The following is a 24,691-nucleotide window of genomic DNA, read 5'->3' on the forward strand; positions in this document are numbered from 1 at the left end:
TTTGCTAATGAGCGGGCTGTTAGGGCTTATGTCTCCTGCTGGGACAATCTGCAGCCATTCATCTCAAGAGAATGACTTGATTTGTCAATGGCGGCCCATGCCAAAAGGCTACACAAGTGACACAATGTGACAAATGTCTTGTCGTGAACAAAGAAAGGTCAACGTGATGAGGCTCAAGCTTTGGGCCAAGCCATTGGGATGTGCACACTTCATTTCCTTTACTGACAGCTCAGGGTCAGGGGGGGTCATCAGTCGGAAAAGTGCTTCCCCACCCGACTAATCTGTTTTATAACCTCCGGCGGATTTTATGCTTGCTCTTCTATAATGACTGGGGCAGAGCGTTAGTCTATCATCGCCGCTTTCAACAAACTGCAGGAGTAGTCCTTTTCCACATCTGCCGGAAGGCGCTTGCAGGCCATGAGCGCACACTTGGAAATAAAAATCATTCCTTATGTTTCCTGTGGATTCTATAAAATGTCTATTTTGCTGACTTCTACCCAGTAACTGGGGCTGTGCCATTGACTGTATATTAGATCCATGAACACTTTACACCGCATTGCTCATCAGATGCTCAGTCGTGACCTGTCCAGTTATTATGAGGAATAAATATATTTCTGTTCTCCATGATATGAACATCATTAATTGAAATGAAATGACGGCATTTGTCCAGGGAACACAGGCACCACTGGAAAACATTTAACTTGAGGTCACCTGGCTTTTATACAGGTCAAGGCACTCCAAGGTGATTTCTAATAGGCATTTATTCTTTTTTATAACACATGATTACATCACTAAGCAGGGCCACCAACAGGGGGAACAGTTGCCCTGGGTCTGGTAATTTTAAAGTTTAAAAGGGGGGCCAGCTGTGCTGCATTTTCTGGATGAGCCCTTCAGTGAATGCAGGAGCCACCGAAGATCTGAAGCCCCCTGAAAGGAGCGGAAGTCGCCAAAGAAGCTGATATTGCCAAGGAGAACGAAGAAGATACTGAACACCAATGTTTTTTTTAATTAAACCCCCTGGTTTTTAAATCTTTTTCGGGGCCCCTGATCACCAATTTTTTTTATTAATGTGTAGTGTTTTTATAAGAAACCTGACTGTATGCAGTGAACTTCTCCCTTCATTTACTGCTGTGGATAGGAATTGTCAGACGGTCCCTAACTGCTGAGCAGGGAAACAATCATACTTATGAACAGCAGGGGGAGCCCCCGCCTTACTTCCCAGCCATGGAGAACTCAATCAGCTTTGCTTGTTTCCCTGTAGAGCAGTCGGCGACTGTGTAGAGATTTGTATTGGTTTTTATTTTAATCTTCTATGGTTTCTTGACCACCAATGTTTTTTTTTAAATCTTTTATGGGGCCCCTGACCACCGTTAGTTTTTTTTTTACTTGTAGGGGGACCCTTTCCACCAATTGTTTTTTTTAACTTTTATCGAGGGGGCAGGTCCTGACCACCAATTGTTTTGTTTTAACTTGTAGGCAGGGTCAGACTGGAGGGGTCAGGGCCCACCGGGACTGACACATCAGGGCCCCACTGCCATCCTCCCCACCAGTAAAAGGGCCCCTTCCTCACGCGATTTGGTGGGGGGAGGAGAGGACAGTAGCGCCGCTTATATCTACCGGGTCTGGGCCGGCAGGGCTCATGAGGGCTGGGGCCCACCAGGTTTTTTCCCGGTGTCCCGTCAGCCCAGTCCAACGAAGCTTGTAGATACAGTGCTGCTCAATATGTTGGTGCTATAAAAATACATGTTAATGGACTAGTAACATGGGGCATGGACACTAATGTTTTTTTTACCTTGTGGGGGGCACCCTACTCACCAATGGGTCTTTAGTGTTCTTGTTTTCATGCCCATGTCTGTGTGTCTTTTTTTGCTGCAGTGTTTGTGTGGGGGGTCGTGGTGGGTCTGTGGTTGGGTGTGCTAGTCTGGGGAGGGACCTGTGGTGGGATGGGCGGGGCCCAGGGATCCCAGAAAATGTTGTTGTACGGAGCCCTGTGATTTCCGATGGTGGACCTGTCACTAAGCACCGTTAATAATCATATAATTTACAGGATGGTTATGACTCTTGTGTATTATATCTGTATTGCACTCAACTGAGAGTCTTAATGAGCTTGGGCTTTCTATAGGTACCAAGACTACAGATTTTAAAAGCTTATACTCTATTTGCTTCAAGTTTGAACCCCTAAATCTGTGTTCCAATTTTGGATATCTTTCATTAATAGGCCCCATGGTGTGTACTTGGCAGGGTGCTCGTACCAATTGCTCCCATGCAGCGGCAATGATAGAAACAAGCTAAGCATATGAGTGCAGCCTCTGTAGCTAAGACAGGCACGAAGGAAAGAAAATCTCCTCTGACAATGTGATTATTCCTCATACACAGTGCTTTTATTACATTCTGCACATTTCCTTGATACATAGCCCCCTCAATCCCTTCTGACAAATCCTCGTTCTCATTTCTAAACAAGGTACAATTACTCCATGTTCATAATTCACATCAAGTGAAGCAAAACTATTATAATGATAATTAAATCAGCCCACGAGATGTACGATCACAAGATGATGAAGGAAAAAAAGCCTCTCCGGCTTCTAATGAACACATTATTCTAATATTCTTCTGGAAAGACTATCTTTGAGAAAGATAAAGATTTAATTTGTTCTTCTATATCTGGGGTAGAATTTAATTTGTGCTGAATAGATTTACTTGTGAATTTCTATCTATCTATCTATCTATCTATCTATCTATCTATCATATCTATACAAACATATTGAGGAGACATGGTGTGGTCTCCCTAACCTTCAACATAATTGTCCATGAAGATCTTGCAGCTCTTTAATATGAAACCCTAGGAAACAGCCTCTTAGACCCCATGATCTGAATTCCATGGGATAGGGCAGGGGTCCCCAACCTTTTGTACCTGTGAGCTTCATTTAAATGTAAGAAGAGTTGTGGAATAACACAAGCATGAAAAAAGCCCCTGGGGATGCCAAATAAGGACTATGAGCCTAATGAGTGCTGTGATTGGCTATTTGCTAGGCCCATGTGAGCTGGCAGCCTACAGGAGGCTCTGTTTAGCAGCACACCTGTTTTTATACAACCAAATCTTGACCCAAACCAGGAATTTAAAAATAAGCACCTGTCTTGAGGCCACTGAAAGCAACATCCAAGAGGTTGGTGAGAAACATGTTACTTGTGAGCCACTGGTTGGGGTTCACTCGGATAGGGTGTAAGGATGTCTTCTTGGATCCTCTTTTGAAGGGCCAAATACAGAGGATACTGAGTAGCAAAAAGTTGGTGGAGTCTTCAGGGTTAGAAAGCAACTTACAAAAAGTGAGGAGCTCCCATACAATGTTCCCCTGTCAAGTGCTGAATTATCTGTGTCCATACAAAATGATAGGCTAGCATAACTTGTGTGTACATAAACCCTAGGCTTTAAGAGACCATTGCCCCCATCTATATAAGATGCAACATTTCGAAGCAGAATTACATATGGAATATATTAAATAGTGCATGGTGGAAATTTACCCCAAGTTACGACAATACCACAATCCCCATCATTGCACAAAGGATAGGGTATAACTTCTTTCCAAGGAAACAAGTTTAGATTTCATCAGTTGGCTGGAGGCAAATATCAGTGATAGATAGGGGGTTTCATAAGTGGCACTGATCACAAGAATTTAAAGCAGTATTCTCTTGGGTTCTGATATTCAAAACTTTGACTTTCAGGTCACAGCGCTGCTTTAAATATATTTATTTTCATGAAATGAAATTCAAAAATACAAAAGGCCTAAATATATGTCCCACTGGTGGGGACCCTGTAGATGGTATTTGTGTTCATGAATTCTGACTGATTCCTGATGTTTCATAAAAATAAAACTGGCTACAAATGGGCTGACATTTTGGATAGGCTAGATAATGTTGGACATGTGAATAAAAATCTCTGATGCAACAAGCTGTCCCATACAACATTACATGGAAGTAAATGCCTGTATTGACTGTGTGGGCTGATTAATAACTAGGGATGCACCAAATCCAGGATTTGGTTTGGGATTTGGGTTCGGGCTAATCCAAGTGCCTGGCTGAACCAAATCTGAATCCAAAAAATCACGTAACTTTTCACATCATACAAACACTAATTAACATCTCAAAATTAGGGTTCGGATTAAGTTTGGGATTCTGCCAAATCTTTCACGAAGGATTCGAGTCGAATCCTAAAATTGTGGATTCAGTGCATGCCTATTAATAACCCCCCTCATACACTTAAAAAAAACAGGTTGCTTATCGCCTTGGTTTTTCCACAGTTTATATCTTTTTGGAGAACCTCTGCCATTTTAGAATGTCAAAAACAGGAGCCCCATTCATAAATAATCCCTTTTGTCTCACACAAGTTCTCTCTAGTGTTTTTAACATCTGGAACGTGACCTGTGACTTTTCAAAGATTTGCTTTATCTGCTTTATGTTTTTAGACTGAAGAAACTGCACCCTGAACTTTCTTTCATAAAGAAAACCAGTGTGGGGGAGTGGGAACATGTATTCTTTACAAAGTTTAGTTTGTACTTTCTGTTATCAGATACAATCAGTACGCCCCCTTTTGCAATGGAACCTTATTTATGGATGGTTTCTGCTGATTTTGCGTAAAACAAACTTTTAATTAGTCTTAGAGAAATGCCATTTCCGTTCCTCATAATGTCTGCACGTTTTGGGAAAGTTTAGTGTACTAATTGTTTCCTTTGAGTGTAAAACCACTTCCTAGCGTGATTTCTCTTTCAGTTTTACGCCATCCATCTCTTAGAAACCCCATACAGAGCTCAGATCGTTGGAAAAGGATGGCTTCTACCATTGATAAACTAGTGACCAGCACTGCCTGGTGAAAGATTGCATAAAATCAAAAAGAATTCTGTAAATTTCAAAACCTAACAAATCTATTTACGCATCTCAAGTCACAATGAATATTATCTGACTCCTCGGCTTGGCTGGTAAGGAGGACAATTATGTGGTTACTGAGGTTGAAAATGAAGACCACAAAGGTGCAAATATTCATTGTATGATGATCCGTAGCAGTGCTGTCCAACGTCTCTGGTACAGAGATGCTGAATATTCTAGCCTACGTGGTGGAGGGCAGATAATGGAAGCCATTGTTGACCACTACCTGTTTTTAAACCACACCCATATTACCACAAGACTTTTAAGACCATGTCCACATCAATGGTGGTAACACACCAAAAAACCAAATGGTTGGTGCTCACTGCAGGGATAACACTCATATGTGAACATTTTGAGTCATATTGAGACATACCCATAAAACCCATATACCTCCTTTTCTTCTGTGGATAACACAGCACCCCCCTCCTCCCAGCATATGATTAAACACCTTAGGGGCACCTAAAAATAGTTTCCAAATGCTAAGAACCCCCCCAGAACAAACCCTACCAGGCTCAAGTCCCACAGGTAGAGTAGGGCAGGAAGAGTATGGCGCACACACAGGGAGCATAGGAAAGGCAGAGTATGGCGCACACACAGGGAGCATAGGAAAGGCAGAGTATGGCACACACAGGGAGCATGGGAAAGGCAGAGTATGGCACACACAGGAAGCATAGGAAAGGCAGAGTATGGCACACACAGGGAGCATAGGGCAGGCAGAGTATGGCACACACAGGGAGCATTGGAACGGCAGAGTATGGCACACACAGGGAGCATATGGCAGGCAGAATACAGCAGGAGACAGGGAAACCTATTAGGACCACTCTAAGATGTACTACAGTGCCACAATGCTGGGGCTTCTACAGCAGGTGTGAACAGGTGAACAATTTGGGCACTTTCAGTCTGGGTTTGAGATGTGAACATACTGTGAATATACTGGCTTTATGAATGTAAACAATAGAGGTAATACAGGTATGAACAATACAGGGGATTAATTTGAGGTAAACAAAGCAGGGGCCAGTTAATCTCAGCATGGATACTTTTATGGTGGTATCAAAAAATAAAAAAAATAAATAAAAAAAGGGTTATGAAGCCAATAGCTTTTATTTCTCAACGATTCCTTTGAACCCAATTCTTCAAAACTGAATAATAAAGCCTTGAGAAGTCCATGAGCTTATAGATACCCGAGTGCTTTTCTGTTGGTTTGTTAATTAGCTATACAGTCAATAAAGCAGTATTTATGGCTAAAAACTATAAATATTGTTCAAATTTCTTTTGAGGAGGATCATATCTTTCTGGGTAGTCCTGTGACTTTTCTACTTTCTTTCGGTAAAACACAACAGTCCTGTCTTGATTTGTGTTTGGACTCATAGCTTCAGAAAAATGAGGTCCCCTAACCCATTGTCCAGGTCATATTGTTCACACCCATATTTAGTCAAATGTTATGATTCTACCCAACAATGGGCACGAATTGCATACAAGGGGGGCAGTTTGGCCAGACCATCTGTGACCCTATTCAATATAGTTGGTTGGTCTAAATGGTGCCCCTTCCTATATAGATATATATTTTTTTATTTTTTTTTTTGAAAAAAAAAAAAATGTAAGTTAAGAGCAAAATAAATTTTTAGGTGGAGAATATATCGGCTGTATAAAAATAAAAACTAGAGACCGAAAATATTGCTTTTCACAAAAAAGATAATTTTAATCATAGATTGATCCATTAGTTGTGTCCCCCCTATGAATCAATATATGTTACAGAAATAGTTTTTCATAAAGGCACTTGTTAAAAACAAACCGCTTCCTTTCAAAGAAAAAAAAAAAAACATTTCCAGTACATTGCAGTAAAAATAGCTGCTACACACATTTCTCCTGGCCTATGAAAAGGAGGCAAATACTTTAAAATATATATATAGAATTCATATTACGAAATCAAATGGCAATTAAAAACAAAAGCGTACATCAGTGTACAGAACCATTATATACAGCAAAGGACGAACAAGACATTCTTTTTGGTTGTGCAATATTGCGAACAATCGGCATTGAATCACCCACGCGTGGAACCCAAGTCTTCATTTAAAAGAAAAAAAAAAAAAAAAAAAAAAAAAAAAAAGAACTAGCAGTAATCAAGACCTTTTCTCATGTACATACGGCCTATCCTAGCGCTCCTGTTTTAATGCTCTTGGCAAAGGAAAACACGTTACAATATTTACAATGGGAATCATATTTAAAATACAAATAATTAAAATATACATGTACCTGACAAATAAAATAGTTCTGTAAATATAAAACCTCATATTATTTACAAGCAGACTTGAAATGATGAGAATGCCATGATCACATTTTTTTCAGTTCATTTGCAAATAAAAAAAAAAAAAAAAAAAAAAAAAAAAAAAAAAAGGATTAGGTGTATAGAGACAGCCCTGTGGTCCTGATCAAAACCCACACAGCTTAGAGATCACAACAGCCTATGAAACATTTTAGAGAACTCCTAGACTCCCGGATCCTTGGATAGTGGTTCGGCAACAGGCCGTGATTTGAGATATAAACACGGCAGGGCTGAAAACAGATAAGCCACTATTTTTGTCCATGGACTGAAAAACCAAGTTCCTTTAGGTGGGACGCAATAGTCAGAAAGTAGCATACACAACGTGTTATCTTCTTTTTTTCAAGTGAGCAACTGTATAACAATAAGCGCCATCCATCAGATCTTTACTCCGATCTAAGAAAACAGAGCAAAGAGCCAATTCATGTCACGGATTTGATGTTTCCAGTCTTTTGAAGTCATGCACTGTTCGGCCATCTTGGACAGCCCACTAAACGATCCTTTTCACAGTACAATAATGTGCTCTTCAAACCAATGATTTAGTTCACACTCCGGCAGCTCATTCGTCTGTGTCGGGCTGTACTCCAAGCATTGCGTGCAATTCATCCGGCGTGTAGCCCAATAAGTTGTGAAGGTCACAAACAAATCGGTACACGTATCTCTTCCCTGATGTCTTGTGGATGATGTTCTTGTCATAATAATACCTTAGTCCTCGACTTAGCTTCTCGTAGTTCATTTTAGGTTTGTTTTTCCTTTTACCCCACCGCCGGGCCACCTTCAAGGATAGGAAGAAAAAAAAAATGAGTTACTAAGCAATGAAGACAAATACGATGCCATAGTAATGCTCAAGAGAAGGCAGGGATCAAAAGGTAAACTAGTTTGGGTAACGCCAACTCAAGACTTTGCGTTAACGGATGTTGGTACTCCCAACTCAAAAGACAGCAAGATACATACCTCATCTGGGTCAGCCAGCTTGAACTCCCATCCATCCCCAGTCCAGCTGATAAAGGACTGACATGACTTATCCGTTAAAAGTTCCAACAAGAACTGCCACAATTGGATCGGTCCACTGCCTACAAAAAAAGGAACACCAAACCATATGAATATATACATTCCTAGAATGCAGAAGATTGTGTTCATGGATCACTTGCTTTAATACAGGGCAGGGCTGTGTTCTGAATGTTGTTGACCTACAAATCCAAAATTCCACCCTCCATGTCACAAAAGAAACACCCAAAAAAACCCACCCGTTTGGCTTTGGGAATTTACGCTGGGAATTGAAGATCAAGAACAGAGAGGTGGACAGCCTACAACTGCTTATGACTGATTCATGTATTAAAGATGCAAGCCATTGTCTTACCTGTGAAGCCAGCAAGTATAGATGCGGGAATAACAGGTTTGCCTAGTTCTGCTGGCTCACACCTGTCCTGGATATAATCTTTGAAGGACATTGGTTGCTTATTTAGACACAACGTTTGATTGCCATCTTCCTCAAAGCTGTCATATGAAGGAACTCGTTGCATATCGACAAGAGAAGATTGGCTCGTCCAAGAATGCAGTAGTGATTCGGTGCTCTCGAAGCTTTCTGTGCCGCTGTCTCCTGAGTCATAGTCTCTCAATTTGCCTAGAGAACAAATACAAGACTTCTTATAATATATTCCATGGCACAACCTACTCCTGCCCCCAGACTAATATTGCAAAGTCAGCTGAATGTGTTGCCTTATGTGTTTGGGAAATGTCCAACTGAGGTCTTCCCCCATGCCAATTTTCCCTTAGCCACTATCCCTCTAGATCAGGGATTCCCACACTATGCGTCTTGCCAAATTAGGAGAGGGCCCAGTCTGAAGCCCAGATATTCTCCTGAAATATGGCCCTCATAAATACTAGAAACTGAAACCAGTTTGAAGGTCAATCAAGATCAAGAAGGACAACATATTTGCTGCCCTATATTATTCATAAAAGTTTACCCTTTTAGCATTGTGCAAATGCAAGTGTAGTTAATAACTTACCAGAATTTAGAGAGTTGAGCAACACGTTCATATGGCTCCTTGCAAAGTCCTGGCTGGCGGGCGGGTAGTTTACTGCTCTGGATTTAAGGCAAGAGCTGGGGTATTGTTGGAACTCTTGTTTGGGGTTGAGGAGAGTCTGACCAGTGGGCACTGAGCACATATCATTATACATTCCATTTTTAGGGTAATTGTGTACTTGTGCCCCACACTGCAACGGATCAGCAGTGAAATCTGGAGAAAAACAGTGAAAAGGTTAGCATTATGCCACAATACAGACGGGCAATTACAACAATTACAAGGATATATAAAGAAATAGAAGATGTGTCTATGTGTAGTTCTGATGAAGACGATTAATGGTTCTTTTTGTAAACCCCACACCAATCAGTCAACAATAAACCCTGTACTGGAGCACAACTTACTTAAGGAATCTGCATTCATCCACTGGTTTAGTGAGTCCCGGTTAGAATGGTCAATATACGGCTCCTGGGCCTTTTCTTGATACTCTGCAAAGGTAAGCAAATTAGATTCACAATTTAGTTCAGTGCTGGTCAACCCAATACTACAAGGATATGAATCACAGGAGCAATGCATAGTCTCCCAAGACTTAATTAGGGAAATTCCATCACCAAGTCCAACTATGTTTTAGCATCAAGGGCTGAAACCAAAGGAACCAAGTGTAAGCAGCGTGGGAAGTTTAGCCATTTGACTAGTGCTTTGCCTGCGTCCAGGGAATAGGCTAAAGGTTTCAAACTTCCTGTGAAAACCATTCTATAGCCCATAACCACAAAAATCTATCAATTGGTTTTAATACAAAGATCAAGTTCAGATTGTTTCACTGCTGGTCACATGGTTCCTGCAGAAACAGGTTCTGAAGGACTAACCAACCAAGTCACAAACACATGCCCACATTTAACACAAATAACTGCATAATGCAACACAATGGAAGTTTTCTAACTTACCTTTCATCATTTCTTCCAGATGTTCCCAAAGTATGTCCCCAACGAAGTCAGGTGCCAGAGCCAAAAACCTCTCCTTCCCGAGGCTGCATAGCTCGTGTCCATTCATGAGAAACTTCTGAAAATTCACGTTCTCCAAGGAGAATTCCTTGGCGGCCCACAAAAGCCACTGTAACACATTATTCTCATCCCAAAGCCATGGATCTAGAGAAACCAAAGAAGCAGGGGATTAAAGGGGGCATCATAACACCGTGGCAATACAGTATATTTTTATTCTAAGATAGATGCTACAGTTTAATTGGGGTTAACGCTTCCAACGAAAATCAGTTGATGACCACTTCACACAATGGAAAAGTTGACTAACAAACTGGCACAATGGGCTATAAATCAGCAACAGAACATTGCCACAAGACAGCTGCGTCCGGTTACATTATGGTCATTGTCCGCCATGCCCTGCAGAAGCCGTCACGCTACATCAGCCAGTACAAAGAGCAGCCGATTATTGTGTTAAAAAGGGACAATGTGACTTACTGCCGGGGATGCCAAGTCTGCATCGTTCCTTCGCAAAACCATTAAACGTATCTTTCAGCGCTTGACTCATCACAGCTTTGCTGCACGGGGTTAGCAGGGGTAACTCACAGCTGCTGGAATCTGAAAAGAGGAAAGAAAATATTTAGTTTAATAAGAATGGATTTGCCAAGAGAAAGAAAGAAAGGGGGGAGCATACCCTTGGGTACATTTAAGAGCATATTAAAAACATATATGGACTTTTGAAGTTTTAAAACAGTTTCGAGGTTAGTAGGGGTGTTCCAAGAGGAAAGCAAGTAACAAAGAGCATACCATGAGGGTAAGAGTCCAGGCCTGTTGGCACGGCCTGTTCTTCTTCATAAGCAGAAAATAAGCCACAGTAGAGCGAGGTCGGCACTTGGACATTGTCAAACGCTAACTGGCGCTGTAGGCAAAGAGAAAAAGGACAATGAAATCATGCTCACATCTAATTGAAGAAGCTATCAACATTAGAGCAACGGAACGGCTGAAGTTTTCAATCCCAACCCAAGCCTCGTCGGGACTTAACCCCCGAAATAGCTGTACAAGACATAGAATTGGAAAAGATGTATTCTTGGCATTGAAATCACATTAAACAGTTAAAACATTAAACATCCCTACTGCAATTCTAATGACAAGGATACAGAGATTCCAATGATATGCCAAGGACAGGGTGTGACCTACACTAAATTGCTCTCACGTGTACGATAAACCGCCCATTGCCATTCAATGTATTACCATAATAAACATTAGAGGCTATGCAAATGATTCTACAAGCAAAACAGCAACAGTTTCAATATGATGGCTCTGAATCAGAGCTGTAGTGTAGCAACGCATTTCGCAGCCAGTTCCCATAAACAGACATCGATAGTTTTTTTTTTTCTCATCAACCAGACCTGGTCGCTAGACTGAATAGGAAAGTACCAGCGCCCTGAAGTTCAGACAAATGCATATTAATCATAAACCAAATGTCTCGACAAGAGGCGGGACTCACACAGGTTAGGAAACAATGGCAATGACTCATTGAGAGAGAAACGCGTGAAGTGCCGGAGCAAAAGGTGGGGGGACCCTGTATTATGTGTAAACACTGAAGCCTGAGTCATTCGGAAGGAACAATGGCACCTGCTGTAATTTATACACTCAGGTCTGGACACTAAATTCCTGTTTGGTAAACAAAAAACATAATACGATTCTCGGGCCATGGAATTATTTGTTTAGGGTGCTAATTAACTCAGTCTTGTTTTTATGGAAAGAACAATAAACTACATGCTATGATTCATACTTCAAGGCCCTTCATTTTGTATTTGTCAAAAAGAAATATGATGATTGGTCTACAAGCTCAGTTAGTAGACATTAGGGATGCACTGGACCCCAAATATGGGGCCAAACCCGAGCCTTTTGTTTGTTTTTCATTTTTTTTTTAAGGATGATTCGGCTAAATTCAAGAGCCAAATACAAACCCTTTGCAAAGCAAAAAAAATTGCCCCATGTACCCGAGGTTTCAGAGTCGGTTCGGTATTCGGGCAAATACTGAAGAAGAGGGTTCGTGCATCCCTAGTTGTAATGCTTAAAATGCCAGGGCCTCCTCATGGCCACAAGCTTCTTTGTCCTCTCCCATGGTCCCCCTACCCATACCCATACCATGTTGTAATCCCATTATAAGAAGCTGGAAGGGTTGTGGAATCAATTTGGAAGCGTAGAATCTATGTCAATCTAGTCTGTAATCTAATTATTAGGATAGTGGTCCAATGGTGTCTGGTTCTTTGGTGGAACCTATAATAGACCAACAAGTGAATTTAATGCTAAATCAGCTCTCATATACGAGAATAAAATGGTTTGATTGAACTGGATCAGTCAAAACAGTCTTGCAGAACCATAATTGTTCTCTGTATAGATACAAGCACCAGGTTATCCTAAAAAGATCCAGCAGAAGGGTTTATAACCTTGTATTGTTAGGCTTGGATCTCCAAATGTGTATTTACATACCGCCAAGTACAGTACCCCTACAAGGAGCACAAACTTATACAGCTTTACCCCAGATGCAGAAGTACCCATGGCCGTGCCACTTCAGCCTTCACCATAACAGATACTGATCAACTGGTGACAAAAAAGTGACATGTGTCTCATACTAAGTATAGATAATGTGCAGGAGGAGTTGTCTTGGTAACGCAGGAAGTGATTAAAACATTGTGGGTTCGAGCGTGCAAAGTCAGGATGTTTAAAAAAAAATGAAATGTAAATGAAATAGAACTAAAAAACATTCTTGGATGAACTTACCTTGAGCATTCCTCTGTGGCCGTTATACACTGGAGCCACTTGGTCCATGTTTCGAATTCCAAACTCTGTCATTGGCCCTAAAGTGGAAGAGAAGATGATACAATGAGTTTAGTGAATGATTGTGTGTCCTCAGGCAACCACCTCATCTGTCGAGCCCCCTCAAGGAAACATAATAAAGTAGAGCAATTTCTCAGCGCTGGTGGATATGAGTCACGGGTGGGTAGGACTTGGGAAAAGCTCATGAGCAGAAGGCTGGACTTTTACGGGCCAGGAATGTCTTACTTTGGACAACTCACATGTGGAATGTACACAAAATCCTCTCTAGCTAAAAGATACCGGATACTCTACTTTATTAGTCTAGTAAATGGGAGAAGCTTAAGACATCAAAATAATTTTCTTACACGTAACACAGCCTCAGCGTGACTCAGGTTTACATACATCTTCATGTAAGTGCGGAAAACTGGGAAGCAATTGGACCATAACTCACATGGAGCTACTAGTAGCAGCAACTACAAAATCACAAAAAAAGATTCCCTGCCATAGACAATAGTGAAAATTAAGTGTCAATGTAGGTATAGTCGAGAGGTGGTGTCTATAGTAACAGTGGATAATAGTCTCTGGGAAGGGAGTGTGACTCTGGGATAGCAGGTATAGTAGGGAGAGATGTTGCCTATAGTAACAGTGGGATAATAGTCTCTGGGAAGGGAGTGTAGCTGTGGGATAGCAGGTATAGTAGGGAGAGATGGTGTCTATAGTAACAGTGGATAATAGTCTCTGGGAAGGGAGTGTGACTGTGGGATAGCAGGTATAGTAGGGAGAGATGGTGTCTATAGTAACAGTGGATAATAGTCTCTGGGAAGGGAGTGTGACTGTGGGATAACAGGTATAGTAGGGAGAGATGTGCCTATAGTAACAGTGGATAATAGTCTCTGGGAAGGGAGTGTGACTGTGGGATAGCAGGTATAGTAGGGAGAGATGGTGTCTATAGTAACAGTGGATAATAGTCTCTGGGAAGGGAGTATGACTGTAGGATAGCAGGTATAGTAGGGAGAGATGGTGTCTATAGTAACAGTGGATAATAGTCTCTCGGAAGGGAGTATGACTGTAGGATAGCAGGTATAGTAGGGAGAGATGGTGTCTATAGTAACAGTGGATAATAGTCTCTGGGAAGGGAGTGTGACTGTGGGATAGCAGGTATAGTAGGGAGAGATGGTGCCTATAGTAACAGTGGATAATAGTCTCTGGGAAGGGAGTGTGACTGTGGGATAGCAGGTATAGTAGGGAGAGATGGTGCCTATAGTAACAGTGGATAATAGTCTCTGGGATAGCAGGAATAGAAAAGGAACAAATGCTTGTGGGTAATTTCATTACCATTCTGGGAAGGGAACATTTAGAACACAGACGTGTGAACAGAAGGAAAGCTCAATCAAACAAGGAGACAATAAGGCAGTGCTGTTACTGGGAGTGAATCTCTGTTATCGATCTGGGGCAAAAATGTATTTAAATTACATATAGGTGTAATCCAGCTGTTTTTACTACAACTCCCAGAATCCCTTGACAGGAGAGAAAACAAAGCCAATAAAAGACTTGGTGCGATCAGTCGGCAGTAACAAGATCCCTCAGAAGAAACTCATTTTCACACAACAGTGAAGCGAAACCCACACCTTTGTGTATTCAGGACAAACACCTTTGTACCATGTGATACCTACACCCCCGCCTGTATCGTTTACCCGAGTCTGAGCTCTCTATGGGCCCTTTCTCTTATATGGAAATTGTGTTGAGACAGTAGATCTGGGTGTAGAACCCGGTTTCTAAAACCATTATTTGGGAGAGTACAGGTTATATCACTGGCATTGATTTACATACAAAACGGTTACAGTTCAGCAACAACACAAGACGGTATTGTTCAACTGCAACATAAAAACCAATATTAATAAGGAAAAAAAAACAGACTGCTGAAGGTAAGGTAGAGGGTGAGATCTGGGGAACCTTAAAGGGAAAGTCACAAGTAAGTTAACTTTTAAGGCAGAGACACACGTGGAGATTCAGGGAGATTTAGTAGCTCGGCGACAATTCGCCTTTTCTTCGGGCGCCTAATTTCCCTTCCGCCAGCTAGAATCTTAATAGGCAGAGGGATGGCACTGAGCGCTTCGTTTTCTGAACTCGCCTGAAGTTTCCTCGTGAGTGGCATCTCACCGGCGATTTAGATTCTAGCTGGCGGAAGGCTGTTCGGGGAGATTAGTTGAGATTGTCGCCAGGCGACTAAATCTCCCCGAATCTCCACGTGAGCCTCTACCCTTAGTATATTATAGAATGTCTAATTCTAAGGTACCTCTCAAATCAGCCTTCCTTATTTATTTTCTATAGTTTAATTATTTGCTTTCTTCCGAGTCCTTCCAGCTTTCAATGGGAGGGTCATTGACCCCATCAAATGCTCTGTAAGGCTACAAATGTAATGTCATTGTTAATTTTTATTAATCATCTTTGTAGTCAGGCCTCTCATATGCCAGTCTATTATTAAAAGCAATGGTTCTTAGGGTAATCTGCACCCTAGCAACCAATCGCAAACTGGAGAGAAGCTGAATAAAAAGCTAAATAACAAAAACCACAAATAATAAAAACCAATTGCAAATTGTCTCAGAAGCTGATTTACAGACAGACAGACAGAAGGGCCAATACACAGAGGTCCCACTAGACAAACAAAGGGAGAACAACTGCAATGAGATAAACTATGCACCACCCAAAACCCCCCTCCCCTCGCTCCTTGGTCTCCACCAACCTTGAAATTCATTTGTCTGGTGACTTCCATTAAAACCCATGTCTGCCTTAAGCCAGAGCATGGGGGAGGGGTGAGGAGGTGGAAGGTGGGATTCACAATTTCCACATCAAAGCTTTCAACTGCAGCTACAGAATGAGATTCCTTTTGAGTTTTCCCAACTACAAAACTGTAATTATCAAAGGCCGTGCTGACGTTAGCTCTCCCCCTGAGAGACAGGGCAAGGTACGTGGAACTGCTGCCTGCCCCGCTGAACTGCTGCCTGCCCCGCTGAACTGCTGCCTGCCCCGCTGAACTGCTGCCTGCCCCGCTGAACTGCTGCCTGCCCCGCTGAACTGCTGCCTGCCCCGCTGAACTGCTGCCTGCCCCGCTGAACTGCTGCCTGCCCCTCTGAACTGCTGCCTGCCCCGCTGAACTGCTGCCTGCCCCGCTGAACTGCTGCCTGCCCCGCTGAACTGCTGCCTGCCCCGCTGAACTGCTGCCTGCCCCGCTGAACTGCTGCCTGCCCCGCTGAACTGTTGCCTGCCCCGCTGAACTGTTGCCTGCTATACAGGGCATCTAGAGAAAGTACTGGGATCCATCATCCATCACAGCTGTCAGACAGATCATAAACAGAAGAAGCCAATAGAAGATACAGGGGAATAAAAGTGCACACCCCCGGCTTACAGCATGAGCAACCCAGCTCTAATCTTATCTGATCATCTGCAGCACAGGCCACACCTAAAAAAGGCTTCAAGAAATGGATCTGACGTACTGACAATCAAATCCCAACAATTGACAGCACCCTGTGCACCCCCCATTTATTAGTTCTGCACTATGGCTACATCAGCAGATATTTGACATGGAATGGGGGCAAGTTGGAACAATAGCCAAGCCCTTAAGCTGCATAAGGCACTGCTCCCAACATCAGAATTCAAATACACATAGCAAAATACGGCCCTAAAAATTGCTCTATATATGGTTGGGGTTAATCAATTACAATCATATTTAATATATAAGGGGCAGTTGGAGACAAAGCAGCAGCAACGGGGGTTGTTAAACAGTCCACACATCTGCTGCCACTTTAACTAGCAGATGGCTTTGTATTATTAGCTACACTCAATAGGCCAGATCCATGTAGGGCACCCACAAATAATGTGCATGTATATGGAAGGTTTTTTTTTTTTTAAACGTGACCTGTGCCTATGTTGTGTCTGATAACATCCTCAAATTCCATAAAACAGAGGGGCAGGGATCCAAATATGTTGCATACACAGTGCTACGCAATATGTTGGCGCTATATAAATACATGTTAATAATAATAATCATAATACAGAGGGCAAAGCTCCGCCCCAGTCAGAAGCTGGTACTATACACGGGCAGCTCATCTAATCTGAAACTATGCAATCTGTGCCAACACCGTGACTAACTGCCCGAGCCCAAAATAAAAACATTAACAACGTGGGTGTGCGAGGAATCTGGCCAACAGGTAGAGCGACATTCATCAGAACAGCGAGGGCCAACTAAACAAACTCGAGGCAATGAGACTTCCCAGCCAATTCGCAACAGCAGAGACAATTCAACCGCTCTAAACTACGATTCCTACTCACCCCAAATCTCCCCCTAACTGGCCTTCAGACTGGGCCCCCTTAGCTCATAACAAGGTTACAGATATATAGAAACATTGGGGTAACAGTTACCCTGCTATAGTTCCAGGGGTACCCAGGTCACAAATAAGCACTCACCCCAAATCTCCCCCTAACTGGCCTTCAGACTGGGCCCCCTTAGCTCATAACAAGGTTACAGATATATAGAAACATTGGGGTAACAGTCGCCCTGCTATAGAAGGTAATGAGGGGAGTGTCCCAGCAGGAAATAAAAAGGTGACATTCCCAATATCACATTGTCATACAAGGAGGCTCCATATAGTTCCAGGGGTACCCAGGGTACAAATAAACACTCACCCCAAATCTCCCCCTAACTAGCCTTCAGACTGGGCCCCCTTAGCTCATAACAAGGTTACAGATATAAAGAAACATTGGGGTAACAGTCACCCTGCTATAGCTCCAGGGGTACCCAGGGTACAAATAAACACTCACCCCAAATCTCCCCCTAACTAGCCTTCAGACTGGGCCCCCTTAGCTCATAACAAGGTTACAGATATAAAGAAACATTGGGGTAACAGTCACCCTGCTATAGCTCCAGGGGTACCCAGGGTACAAATAAACACTCACCCCAAATCTCCCCCTAACTGGCCTTCAGGCTGGGCCCCCTTAGCTCATAACAAGGTTACAGATATATAGAAACATTGGGGTAACAGTCACCCTGCTATAGTTCCAGGGGTACCCAGGGTACAAATAAACACTCACCCCAAATCTCCCCCTAACTGGCCTTCAGGCTGGGCCCCCTCAGCTCATAACAAGGTTACAGATATATAGAAATGTGTTTAATAACCTTTAACAAGAAAAGCGAAGTTTATTTCCCCTGTTGCAATATAAAGGATACACAAATGTATCAACACAATGGATACACAACTGCAAAACAAATAGGGAGAATAAAAGAAATGGACATCTCCAGCACCCATACAAAAGCTGAATGGTCGCACCAATGCCAGGGCAGTGAGCAAGAGCCCCAGAGTTTTGGGGGGGGGGGGGAGTAACAAAACCTCTAGTTACTAAATTAAAGTGGGTTTTCAGTTGTATCACTGATCTAGGCAACAAGAAAAATACAGCATTTCAGTCATAGCGTTTTAGGCTGAGGGTTAGTTGCCCTTTAAATAAAAAGGACAAACATGTGGGATTGGGTGGGGGGTGTTAGATGAACAAACTCTCACTTCCAAGGTCCATCTGAGCAAGTCAAGACCCCCCTGGTACTGAAAACATTATAACCAGCGATTAAGTTGCACAACTGGATGTGCGATCCCCCCACTCCTCATTTCATCACCAGGGGCCCCTTATTCTCTAGCCCCCAACCCTAATTAACCCCACACATTCAGCGATTGCTTTAATACAGATCAGCCGTCGCAGAGTCGGATTAATTCCAGATGGAAACCATCGTGTATTTCATACATGCGATTCGATGCGACCGTGTCTTACCTGAGCAGCTGAGGGAGGGTATGTCCTTCCCGAGTATATAATTATCCACAAACAATCCAAAGGAGGTCGTTGGCGACACTGAGAGTTAATAGAATTCCCAGGCTCGGAACAGAGAGAAGAATCCTGAGCTCCCGTGAGCGTTCGAGCTGTAATCGCCCTTTAAGCGCAGCGGCCGGAGATACAATGATTCAGATACGGAGCTCCCTCTGGGCTGACTGTGCTGTTTAGCGGTGGGGCGGACCATTACACACAGGGAGGGGAGGAGCGCGCTTACCCCGCCCACTGGCTATATCACTAGAGCATGGGAGGCGTTTGCATCCCCCCCGCCTCTTTTAGCTCTTTTAGCGGACTAGGATCAAGGTGTAAAATGCCCTGCGGCTGGGAAAGCGCTCTCTTTTCTTTCTGTCTCTGTCGCTCTCTCCGGAGCAGGAGTTGCCAACTTGCCGCATCTCTCTACAATTCAATGTATTTGTATTTCAATGGACTTCCGAATTGTAGTTTTACTCCCAGACTAAACCCCAGGAGGCTCCCTGCTTTCTAGTTTTTATATGAATAGGACAGGACCTGAATAGGAAGATGAATATAATAAAAAGTAGCTATAACAATACATTTGTAGCCTTACAGAGCATTTGTTTATTACTGTGTTATAGAATTGCCAGTTCTAAGCAACTTTTCAATTGGTCTCCATTATTTATTTATTATAGATTTTTTAATTATTTCCGTTCTGACTTTCTCCAGCTTTCAAATGGGGGTCACTGACCCCATCCAGCGCCGGATTTCTTTGTGGGCCGCCCCTAGGCCGCACGGTCCGACCAGGCGGCCATGCGGTCCTAGCGCCCACCTACACATCCTCTTCCCAGCGCGCCGGCGAAAAAACGCCGGCGAAGCTGGTGTAATTGAATGCGGACACATTCGGCTGGGCGGCATGCCGACCCTATTTTTTGCCGCCCTAGGCCCGGGCCTATGTGGCCTTGCCGCAAATCCGGGCCTGACACATCTAAAAAACAAATGCTCTGTAAGGGTAAGGGCACACCTGGAGATTCGGGAAGATTTAGTTGCCCAGCGATTATTCGCCTCTACTTTGGGGCGACTAATCTCCCTGAACTGCTTCCCGTGTCTTCTGCCTGCTTCAATGAAAAAACGCCTGTGGCATGGCACTCGCGACGCTTTGTTTTCCGAAGTCGCCTGAAGTTTCCCCACGAGGAAACTTCGGGCGAAGTCCCTGAATCTCCAAGTGTGCCCTTACCTTAGGGTAAGACCAGACGAGGAGATTCGGGGAGATTTTGTCGCCTGGCGACTTATCGCCACGTCTTTTGCGCGACTATCTCCCCGAACTGCCTCAGTGAGGTAACTTTGGGCTACTATTGAAAACGCATCGCCGCGTGTGCATTAGCGCAGGCGATTTTGTGCTGTAGCCTATGGGGAAAAGACGCTGAGGCAGTCCGGGGAGATAGTTGCGCAAAAGACGTGGCGATAAGTCGCCAGGCGACAAAATCTCCCCGAATCTCCTCGTCTGGCCTTACCCTAAGGCTACAAATGTATTGTTATTGCTACTTTTTATTACTCATCTTTCTATTCAGGCCTCTCCTATTCATATAAAAACAAAAAAGCAGGGAGCACTCACTGACCCTTTGATGAATCTCCGCTGTGCTACTACGTAAACCGATCCCAATGCTATTCATATCCCAGTCTCTTAAATGCGTAGCCTTAGGCTAAGGTCACACTGGGCGATTTGGGGAGAATTAGTCGCCTGGCGACTAATCGCCTCGTCTTTGTGGTGACCAATCTCCCTAAAAATGCCTTACCTCTGTCTTGCGCCAGCTAAAATATAAAATCGCCTGCGGCAAGCACGCGCGTCGCTTCGTATTCTGAAGTTGCCTCGCGAGGAAAGTTCGGGCGACTTCGGAATACGAAGCGAAGCGTGTTCCATGCCGCAGGCAATTTTTCATTTTAGCCGTGCAAAACAGAGGTAAGGCATTTTGGGAGATTGGTCGCCGCAAAGACGAGATGATTAGTCGCCAGGCGACTAAATCTCCCCAAATCGCCCAGTTTGACCTTAGCCTTACAGTATCCTTGAAAGCTGGAAAGAGTAAGAAGAAGAAAGCAAATAAGCAATAAACTATATAAAATAAATAATGAAGACCAGTTGAAAGGTTGCTTAGAATTGGCCATTCTATAACATACTAAAAGTTTACATAAAGGGGAACCACCTCTTTCAATGAACTTTTAGTATGATGTAGAGAGTGATATTCTGAGATTATTTGCAATTGGTTTTCATTTTTTATTATTTGTGTTTTTTGAGTTACTTCGCTTTTTATTCAGCAGCTCTTCAGTTTGCAATTTTAAGCAGCTATTTTATTGCTAGGGTATGTGTTAATCTAGCAACCAGGCATTGGTTTGAAGGATAAATAGGAATATGAATAGAGGGCCTAAATAGAAAATTAATAAAAGGAACAATTGCAACAGAAGCATAGGCAACTTTAGGCGACTATAGAAAACGCATCACCGCGTGTGCATTAGCGCAGGCGACTTTTCATTGTAGCCTATGGGAAAAAACGCTGAGGCAGTTCGGGGAGATAGTCGTTCAGAAGATGAGGCGATTACTCAGCAGGCCACAAAATCTCCCTGAATCTCCTCGTGTGAACTAGCCCTAAGAGCAAAATTTCAGTTTTTTAGAAACAGAAATTAAACTTTTCTAGGCAGTAGAATGATCCAACTTGTCCAACTATCTCTAACGCTGAAGCACCTATACAGTTATGGGGCCTATAGCTGGCTCCCTATAAGAAAAACAGGCTGCAGGGCTGGTTATAGATTTTTTATCACTGTGCTCTATTATACAGATAGCTAGAATCTCCGCTGCCATAAAGCAGGACAGGGCTGCTTACAATGGGGATCAGATAGGATCTGTGCAGCCACTGGTACAGAATGCTCTGTTATATATATAGCTAGAATCTCAGCCATACAGCTGCTTACAATGGGGATCAGATAGGATCTGTACAGCCACTGGGACAGAATGCTCTGTTATATATATAGCTAGAATCTCAACCATAAAGCAGGGCAGGACTGCTGCTTACAATGGGGATCAGATAGGATCTGTGCAGCCACTGGGACAGAATGCTCTGTTATACAAATAGCTAGAATCTCAGCTGCCATAAAGCAGGGTAGGACTGCTGCTTACAACAGGGATCAGATAGGATCTGTGCAGCCACTGGGACAGAATGTTCTGTTATACAGATAGCTAGAATCTCAGCTGCCATAAAGCAGGGCAGGACTGCTGCTTACAATGGGGATCAGATAGGATCTGTGCAGCCACTGGGACAGAATGCTCTGTTATACAGATAGCTAGAATCTCAGCTGCCATAAAGCAGGACAGGACTGCTGCTTACAATGGGGATCAGATAGGATCTGTGCAGCCACTGGGACAGAATGCTCTGTTATACAGATAGCTAGAATCAGAGCTGCCATCAGAAATTGCGGGGCCCCGCACAACAAAAATTTTTAGGGCCCCCCTTCCCCAAACACACAGGCACAAGTGCTAAACATTTAAGGCCCACCTTCAAGTTAAATAAAAAAAATTGGTGGCCACGGAGCACCCCCTACAACTTATTAAAACAGTGGCTAGGACCCCCCTACAAGTTATAAAAAAACATTAGTGACTGGGTCCCCTACAAATTATTGAAAAAAATAAAAACATAGTATAACAAAGCAATATAAATGAAATTCCTGGGCAAGGCACCTACAAGTTATATTAAAAAAAACTGGTGGCAAGGGCCCCAATAAGTTATATTAAAAAAATGGTGGTCAGGGCCCCTACAAGTTAAATAGAAAATAAGTGGCCACGGCCACTACAGGTTACATTAAAAAAATGGTGGACAGGGCCCCTATCTGTTATATATAAAAATTGGTGGCCAGGGCCCCAACAAGTAATGTGAAAAAAATTGGTGGCCAGGGCCCCTGTAAGTTATTAAAAAAAAATAAGTCCTTACTTCAGCTGCAGAGTTCAGGGAAACTCCGGTGTCTGTGTCTTTAGCTTTCCTGTGCTACGATTTGCCAGTGAAATGTAAGTCCCGGTAATTTTGTATGGTGATTGGATAAGCTGGAGGGGAGGTTCAAATTTCACCCATCCAATCACCATGTGGCTAAACCGGGACTTACAATTCATTGACAAATCAGAGCAGTTAGAAGATACAGGCTCCCGCCCACTCTCCCTTCCGTAGACTCCAGCTTAGTGACAGCGCGGCCAGCTATCCAGGCAGCACAGCCGGGCCCCCCTCCAGTCTTAAAACCCTCCGGGCCCGGTACAACACTCCCCCCTGTCCCCCCCTGATGGCGGCCCTGGCTAGAATCTCAGCTGCCATAAAGCAGGACAGGACTGCTGCTTACAATGGGGATCAGTTAGGTTGTGACAGTTGGAATGCTCTGTTATACAGAGACTCTCCAGATCTGTTATATACAGCCACAGCACAGGGAGTAGATATCTGATGGGAACTTAAAAAGGAAAAATGTTGTGTTATGACATTTAGGAAAAACAAAACATTCTTTGGTCAAACCGGCCAGTGTTTGTTTGTTCAGATGCAATTATATCAATGAGTCTGGGTCCATCTGTCTGCAACTCACAAATAAACCCTTTTTGTAGTAAAATTACTAGCATCTGAGATGAAATTCCAATCAAAGTAAAACCAAAGCAGATTCTGCATTTACAATTGTGATCTCAATGAGCTTTATTTGTTGCAAATGGATTGTGTTGTGCAAACTCAATTGCAACAGGAGATCATTGCTTTCTTGTTGTGTAAACTTCATTTCTGCAATCAGACGCTTTGTGGGCTTCACTTACAGGATTAGGAAATTAACTGGAATTTATATAAGTGAAATGCACTGCCAGACAGTCACACTCAGTAACGTAACTAGACGGGGGCGGACCCTGGTGTGGGACGTGCAGCCGGGCCCCCACCCCCCTCCGTACGCGATTTTAGACCGGAATCAGCGGTGAGCCCTGGCCCAATTGCACCCCCTGCTCCCCCGGTAGTTCCGCCACTGGTCACACTCATTATCGCACTGTTACTATAGGCACCATCTCTCCCTACTATACCTGCTATCCCACAGTCACACTCCCTTCCCAGAGACTATTATCCACTGTTACTATAGACACCATCTCTCCCTACTATACCTGCTATCCCACAGTCACACTCTCTTCCCAGAGACTATTATCCACTGTTACTATAGACACCATCTCTCCCTACTATACCTGCTATCCCACAGTCACACTCCCTTCCCAGTGACTATTATCCACTGTTACTATAGACACCATCTCTCCCTACTATACCTGCTATCCCACAGTCACACTCCCTTCCCAGAGACTATTATCCACTGTTACTATAGACACCATCTCTCCCTACTATACCTGCTATCCCACAGTCACACTCCCTTCCCAGAGACTATTATCGCACTGTTACTATAGGCACCATCTCTCCCTACTATACCTGCTATCCCACAGTCACACTCCCTTCCCAGAGACTATTATCCACTGTTACTATAGACACCATCTCTCCCTACTATACCTGCTATCCCACAGTCACACTCCCTTCCCAGAGACTATTATCCCACTGTTACTATAGGCACCATCTCTCCGTACTATACCTGCTATCCCACAGTCACACTCCCTTCCCAGAGACTATTATCCCACTGTTACTATAGACACCATCTCTCCCTACTATACCTGCTATCCCACAGTCACACTCCCTTCCCAGAGACTATTATCCACTGTTACTATAGACACCATCTCTCCCTACTATACCTGCTATCCCACAGTCACACTC

General features: G+C 43.3%; 1 protein-coding gene across 1 annotated transcript; it reads right to left on the reverse strand.

Moving 5' to 3' along the window:
- Window positions 1-6,591: 6,591 nt before the first annotated feature.
- ets2.L (v-ets avian erythroblastosis virus E26 oncogene homolog 2 L homeolog) lies at window positions 6,592-19,041 on the reverse strand. Its single transcript, NM_001088036.1, is given in 10 exon segments — window positions 6,592-8,012; window positions 8,192-8,310; window positions 8,598-8,861; window positions 9,247-9,477; window positions 9,666-9,749; window positions 10,206-10,406; window positions 10,734-10,853; window positions 11,043-11,154; window positions 13,026-13,102; window positions 18,876-19,041. Coding segments are annotated over 9 exon segments (1,419 nt in total). The 5' UTR covers window positions 13,098-13,102; window positions 18,876-19,041; the 3' UTR covers window positions 6,592-7,796.
- Between the last annotated feature and the right edge of the window lie 5,650 nt (window positions 19,042-24,691).

The sequence above is a fragment of the Xenopus laevis genome, chromosome 2L (genome assembly GCF_017654675.1).
Source record: "Xenopus laevis strain J_2021 chromosome 2L, Xenopus_laevis_v10.1, whole genome shotgun sequence".
Classification (NCBI taxonomy): Eukaryota; Metazoa; Chordata; class Amphibia; order Anura; family Pipidae; genus Xenopus; species Xenopus laevis.